Raw genomic sequence first — 6645 nt, 5'->3', positions numbered from 1 at the left:
TCGCGCGATTGAGCTGGTGCGGCCGGCGGCGGGCGGCGGGCGGCGGGCGGGCGGGACCCGGAGCGGGAAGATGGCGGCGGCGCAGGAGGCGGACGGGGCCGGCAGCGCCGTAGTGGCGGCCGGGGGAGGCGGCTCCGGTCAGGTACGGAGGCCGAGAGGGGCCTGAGGGGGCTCTTCCCCAGCCGGGGGGCCTCCCACGGGGTGTGTCCTGCCTCTCTTCGCAGAATCTGGTGCATTGGGGGCTCCTTGGCTAGAGGGACCTTGAATATCGGGCCCAGGCGGGGCCGGGCCGCCCGGGAGGCCGGACAGTGGCGGGAACGGGGCCCTGTTGCGCGCCCGGTCCCCTGCACGCTCGTGCCGGACTCCCACTAGACTCTTCATTCCGCCCGGGGAGATCGTGGCGCGGTGGGGCGCAGGCTTGTTCCCAGGAGCCCTAGGTTCTTGACTCTGCGATTCCAGGCTCCAAGACCATTCCTAGAGTGGTCTGACGTCCTGGGTCTCGCCCGCAGTGCCTGACATGTGGGCAGTGGGTAATTGGAAGTTTTCTAGCTCTGGGGAAATCAGGTGATTATTGTGGGTTAGGGCACAGGCTGTGGAAGCCAGTAGACCCATTTTACAGAAGGAATCCGAGAAACAGCGAGACTAAGGTGCTTGGAGAAGGTCACCCAGGTTAAGTTTGGCATCCATTCCATGTAGAACCTGATCCAGGGTGTCTGGACTGGCATGGGGATGCTTTGAGCATAAACTGACCCTGTGGGGGAATGGGTCCAAGTACAGACGACTGCTGACCCATTGTTGCCTAAACTAAACTGAGGCTGTAGAGCATACCAGGTAGGCAGCCACCATTCAGGCATCTGGGGAATGGATGGAGTGACAGCAAGGTGGTGTCGACCCACCCACTGGATGTCACTGACATGTGGGAGGCAGCTCAGGGGAGAGAAGTGCAGGTTGGGAGGGGAGAATGAGGCTGACTGTCTCTGTGACCTTGGGCAAGTTCCTTTCTTTCTTTGGGCCTTCGTTTCTCCAGTGATTAGTGGAGGTCGTGGACCGGGGGGCTAGTCCTGTGATGGGCCACAAAGATGACTCCAGCCATGTTCCTGCTGTCTGGGGAGTGGGAGAGGAGACTGCCATAAACAAAGAGTTATGATCTTGGATGACTTGGGTGGTGACAGAAGTCTGGGTCAGGGACTCAGGGAGCCCAAAGGAGGACAAATAATATCACCTGGGGAGGATGCCAGGAGAAATTTGGGGATAGAGCCCATCCCATCTGGACTGGATCTTTTCAGCATTTCAGGGCTTGGCAACTCAGGAAATGGTGAAGTTCCTGTTGGAATGAAAACATAGGCCCTGTCTTCAGGAGCTTCCCAGTGTTTCAGAAAGGAGGTCTTTCCTCCTCTCATGGGTGGGGGTGGCTGCAGAGACCATAGCTCAGGTTGCCTTGAACTTCCAGAAACCTAGATCTTCTCTTGTCCATCTCTGCTTGAAAGTTGTCAATGCTTACCCTTGGCCTTTAGGAAAAAGTACATTTTTTTTTTTTTTTAAAGCAGATTGAGGCCTTGCATGATCTGACTCTTATTTATATTAAACTAGGATTTCTCAAGTCTGGTGCTATTGAAATTTTAGATTGAACAGTCTTTGTTGTGGGGAGCTGCCCCATGAACCTGAGGATGTTCAGCAACATCTGTGGGCTCTACACTAGATGTCAATAGCATACACACCCCTCCCTCTTTGTGACAACCAAAAATGTCTCCTAATGTTGTGAATGCCCCCTGGGAGGGGGACAGAATCCCTCTTGCTTGACAACCACTAGACTAGAGGAGGACGAGCCACTGTGAAACTCCCCAGTTCCAGCCGTGTGCCCAGATCTCTTTCCTCACAGCCTTTCCATGTTTCTCCCTCTTCACTTGGGTGATCTTTACTAATCCTCCAGATCTCAGATGTCTTCTCCCCCGGAATGCTCTCTCTGATCCTCTCAGACTGGTCAAGTGCCCCCTCTGGGGTCCCCTGTCCCAGGCTGCCCACTGTCTGGGAACAGGTGTGGGTGTGTGTATTCCACTGAGGTGGGAGCCCTAGGAGAGCAGAGCCAGGACTATCTTGGTCACCATTGTGTCCCTAGCACTGCTCTGCTTAGGGCCAGGCACGAGGAGATGCTCAGGGTTTGTGGAATTAATGGGTCTTGAACCAGAAGCTGGGCTGAGGTGAGGTTCCCCAGAGCGGGAGCGCGGCTTCCTCCCGTCCTGCCAACAGCAGCAGCTGCTTCCTGGGCCCTTGGGGATGTTCCCAGGTGTTGTGTGTGAGATTGGACATGCAGGCCCAAGAGTGGGCGTTCTGTCTTAGTCACTTGATATGTTCACTGTCCCCGCTGCCATCCACCAACTCGAGGGCCTAACACAGCCCCAGAGTGGGCAGACCCTCGCCCAGTCGTGTGCGCCAGCCAGCTTGCTCGTCTCAGCCAGGAGCTCAGGCCTAGAGCCCACAGCGCCACCGTTGAATCCTGCAGCTGATGCGGTGGAATCAGCACTGCCTGCCAGGGACACGGCTGTGGACAAACAGGCCCTGCCCTCCTGGAAGCCCTGCTCCCCTAGAGGCTGGGGAGGAGGGAAGTATGAACAGGGACGAGTAGTAACAAGATAAATAAGAAGAACACACAGCGTCCTAGGTGGCAGCAAGTGCCGTGGACAGAAGTGAAGGTGTGGTGGGGACGCGCAGTGAGGGGTGGTGGGAGGGAGAGCTGCAGTTAATGGTTTTGGTTCTGGAGGTTGAACCCAGGCCAACAGCCCCATCCTTCCTTTTCCTTTCCTTTCTTTCTTTATTATTATTATTATTTTGGTTTGTTTGTTTGTGGACACAGGGTCTCACCAGGGTGCTAAGGCTGGCCTCAAACTTGCTGCCATCCAGCCTCAGCCTCCTGAGTTATTAAAGTCTTTTTGTTGTTGTTGTTGTTGTTTTGTACTGGGGATTGAACACAGGGGCATTCTCCCACTGAGCCACATCCCTGTTCCTTTTTATTTTTTTATTTTTGAGACAGGGCCTTGTTAAGTTGCTAAGGCTTTGAACTTGCGATCCTCCTGCCTCAGCTTCCCATGTTACTGTGATCACAAGCATAAACTGTTATGCCTGACTGGCTGCAGTTTAAAGAGGTGGTCCAGGAAGGCTTCTCTGAGGAGGTGACACTTGACTAAAGACCTAAAGGAGGTGTGGGAGGGAGTCACAAAAACACGTGAGGGAAAAACTTTTCAGGTAAACGGAACAGTGGGGCGAGCACGCTTGCTGTGGTGTAGGAAGAGCCAGCAGCTGGCTGCGCCTCTGGAGAGGGAGGAGGGGGCACTTACTTTGCTAGGCCACTGAAGACTTGGCCTTTACTCTTTGACAAAGAGGAGTCATTAGAGGTCTTTCCCTCTTTATCTAAGTATTACTGAGCTACTGTGAACTTGTCTGTGTTGGTGGACGGCAGAGTGGCCTTTAGCACAGTTGTGCAGTGGACAACCTCACAGTCTGGCCTGAGAATCAGTCCTTCCTCGGAATCCACAGGAACTAGCCCCAGGACTCCCCTCTCTCCACAGCCTGGCCTGCTCCAGGCCTTTATGTAAAATGCTGTGATATTTGCATACAACCTACTCGGAGGTCATTTCTAGAGGACTCACAATATCTAATACAGTGTAAATACTATGTAAACAGAACAGGAGCGTGGCCTGTAACCCAGCAATTCTGGAGGCTGAAGCTGGAGGATGTGTCAAGGCCAGCCTCGGCAAGATGGCAACACCCTGTCTTAAAATAAAAATTAAAAAGGACTGAGGATGTGGCTCAGTGGTAAAGTGCGCCTGGGTTAATCCCCAGTACCAAAAACAAAAACAAAAACAAAAAAAAACAAAGCTTTACTGTATTCTTTAGGGTGAATGATAATAAGGAAAAGTAAAAGTCAGTACAAATGCAAATTCCCCCACCTGGATATTTTCCATCCACAACAGGTGGAATCCTTGGATGCAGAACCACTAATGTGGGACCAACTGGACTTTATCTCCTTCAAAAGCTCCCCCATCTCCTCACTACTCCCCCTGTCTTTGGTACCAGGGATCGAACCCAGGGGCACTTACCCACTGAGCCACATCCCCAGCCCTTTTTTATATTTTATTTAGAGACAGGGTCTTCTGGGATCTTGCTGAGTGGCTGAGGCTGGCTTTGCACTGGCAATCCTCCTGCCTCAGCCTCCCGAGCCACTGGGATTACAGGTGTGTGCCATCTCACCTGGACCCAGCCTTCTTTGCTTTGAGTCAGGGTCTCACTATGTTCCAGCACTGGCCTTGAACTTTTAGTCCTCTGGAATTACAGGAATGTGCCACCACATCCAGTCCCTCACCCATACTTTTCCCTCTTGAGAGAATACCTGTCCTTGGGCTCCCTGTGGGGCTCCCTGTCTCCACCTGAGGGTCTGACACAAATGTCAAAAGTAGCTCCTCGGGTCCTCGCTGATCACCCAGGCCACCCTGCGCCCTACCTACCCCTGCCCCGGTGGCTGTCACTCTCCCTTCTTGTTTCTGCAGAGCATTCTCCGGTTCTCCAGGCCTGCCTGTCTTCCCTCTGGTCCCCAGGTCTAGGCCGAGACCTCAGTGGTCCCATCCCCAGGCACAGGGCCTGGGGCTCAGAAGGTGTGCAGGGAGCAGAGTCTTTAAGGAAAGCTTTTCTCTCCGCTTAGTACCAGCATTTTTATAACCTGGCCCTCAGGTCAGGGAGGCAAAGTGACATGTCCTTCCAAGGTGTCGTAGTCAAGAACTGGGGGACCAGGACCACAGCTATGTCTGACCCTGGAGCCCCACTTCTGACTTCAGTGTTGATCTGTGCTTTGGGAAATGGCAGGAAAGAGCGTCTTCTGGTGATGGGGACAGGAGGTGACAACAAACACCTGTAACGCGCCAGCCCGAGCCTTCGCCCTGTACCCCGGGCATGTGCTGTCTGCCAGGCGAAGTGGACAGAAAGACCTTGCAGCAGGGCCTCGGGAAAGGGAGGGCGGGTCCTTTGGGGACAGCAGGTGCCATGTATTTGTCGGCTGTTCTCGTGCTGCACCTGGTGCTGGCCCTGTGCTGGTCAGTACTCCTGAGTAGACTGGCCCTCAGCTCTGGTTCTGTCTGCTGATGGGCGAGGGGCTGCTGGCAGGGGGACAGGGACGGGATGGGGAAGCCAGCAGGGTCCCTGCTCACACTCCCACACCCACTCCTTAGGGGTTTTCTGATTCTGAACATTGTTTCAGTGAGGACTCTTGTGGCCTCCCTGCCCCTGTCATCCTGCTGTCGTCTTCGTCCTTCCAGAGTGACCCAGACCAGTAGCTTAACCTCTGGAGCTCAGTTCTGCCTGGAGCGGTTTGGAGTCTGCCCGGGCTCTGTGCGTGTTCAGGGCGCCCACCTCCCTGCATGGCTCCCATTCAACCTGTGTCCCCCGTGTCACCTCTGGACCAGCAGCCCCTGGAGGGCAGGACTGGGCTCAGGAGGCTTCAGGAACTATTTGCCCAGGGAAGGGCCTTTCAGACAAACCGCAGCCTTGCAGTCTGGCCCCTGTCACAGACCCCTTGTCTTGTCTCCAGTAGACGCCTCCTGTGTCCTGGCTGCAGCCTCAGGGAGTAATGGCGGCCCCCAGCCTCACACGGCTGCTGTCACCTCTGTTTCTGCACCAGCCCCGCCCTGCCCCCGCCTCCTGCGCCTACCAGTTGCTGCAGTTTCCATCTCAGCTCCCTGAGCCCTGGCCTGGCTCAGGTGTCCTTTTCCTGCATCCCAGCCCTGCCCGCTTTGGGTCACCACTGTCTAGAGATAGGTCTGTCTCCCCTGGGTTATAGATCCCCAGGAGGTCAGCACAGGGCTGTCTGGGTCACCACTGTGTCCCCAGCACAGAGGAGGCACTCGGAGTATTTTCCTCCTGAGAAGAAAATCCAGCTCCCTGCCCGGAGCGTTCATCTGTCCACTCTCTGGCTGTTGGTCGAGCCTTCTCTGTGCCCGGCCCTCCTGGGCCTTGGTGGGTGGTGGTGCCTAAAATAGCCCTGTCTCATGTCCCGTTCCCTCTCCTAACTCTGGTGTGTGTCCCCCACAGGTGACCAGCAATGGCAGCATTGGGAGGGACCCGCCGGCGGACACCCAACCCCAGAACCCACCACCCCAGCCAGCACCCAATGCCTGGCAGGTCATCAAAGGCGTGCTGTTCAGGTAAGCAGCTGGGGATTGGGTTTGTTCACTGGAGAACTTCAAATAAGGAAAGCATAAGGGTCGGGTGCCGGTTGAACATCTGGAGTCCCCGTAACTTGGCAGGCTGAGGCAGGAGGGTCATAAATTCAAGTCCAGCCTGGGCAACTTAGCAAAACCCAGTCTCAAAATAAAGAATACAGTGTGGAGCACTTGCCTAGCACGTGTAACGCTCTGGGGCCAAGCCCTGGTGCCATTAAAAAAAGAAAAAACTGGGTGCAGTGATGTACATAGGCCTATAATCCCAGTGGTTTGGGAGGCTGAGGCAGGAAGATTGCACGTTCAAATCCAGCCTCAGCAACTCGTGAGGCCCTGAGCAACTTAGTGAGACCCCACCTCAAAATGAAAAATAAAGACTGGTCTAGGAGTAAAGTGTCCCCATGTTCAGTTGCCAGTACCCCCCTCCCCACCCCCACCCCCC

The 6645-nt window shown here is 55.1% G+C and overlaps 2 protein-coding genes and 1 long non-coding RNA gene across 3 annotated transcripts in view; 2 read left to right on the top strand and 1 right to left on the bottom strand.

The window, feature by feature from the left end:
* Apoc1 (apolipoprotein C1) overlaps positions 1–4921 on the top strand; it is a 24655-nt gene extending 19734 nt beyond the window's left edge. Inside the window, exons 4-5 of the mRNA XM_048790720.1 lie at positions 392–397; positions 4855–4921. Of these exons, the coding sequence (XP_048646677.1) occupies positions 392–397; positions 4855–4906 (58 nt within the window). The 3' untranslated portion in view covers positions 4907–4921. The remainder of the gene's footprint in view (positions 1–391; positions 398–4854) is intronic.
* LOC125612584 overlaps positions 1–6645 on the bottom strand; it is a 23409-nt gene that overhangs the window by 5375 nt on the left and 11389 nt on the right. The window contains exon 3 of the long non-coding RNA XR_007343026.1: positions 3880–3885. This is a non-coding gene — a long non-coding RNA (uncharacterized LOC125612584). The remainder of the gene's footprint in view (positions 1–3879; positions 3886–6645) is intronic.
* Positions 40–6645, top strand: part of Clptm1 (CLPTM1 regulator of GABA type A receptor forward trafficking) — a 30219-nt gene continuing 23613 nt past the window's right edge. Inside the window, exons 1-2 of the mRNA XM_015496719.2 lie at positions 40–142; positions 6076–6188. Of these exons, the coding sequence (XP_015352205.1) occupies positions 71–142; positions 6076–6188 (185 nt within the window). The 5' untranslated portion in view covers positions 40–70. The remainder of the gene's footprint in view (positions 143–6075; positions 6189–6645) is intronic.

Source organism: Marmota marmota, unplaced genomic scaffold (genome assembly GCF_001458135.2).
Source record: "Marmota marmota marmota unplaced genomic scaffold, marMar, whole genome shotgun sequence".
Taxonomy (NCBI): domain Eukaryota; kingdom Metazoa; phylum Chordata; class Mammalia; order Rodentia; family Sciuridae; genus Marmota; species Marmota marmota.
The sequence above is the reverse complement of the archived record's forward strand: the minus strand, read 5'-3'. Positions and strand labels throughout refer to the sequence as shown.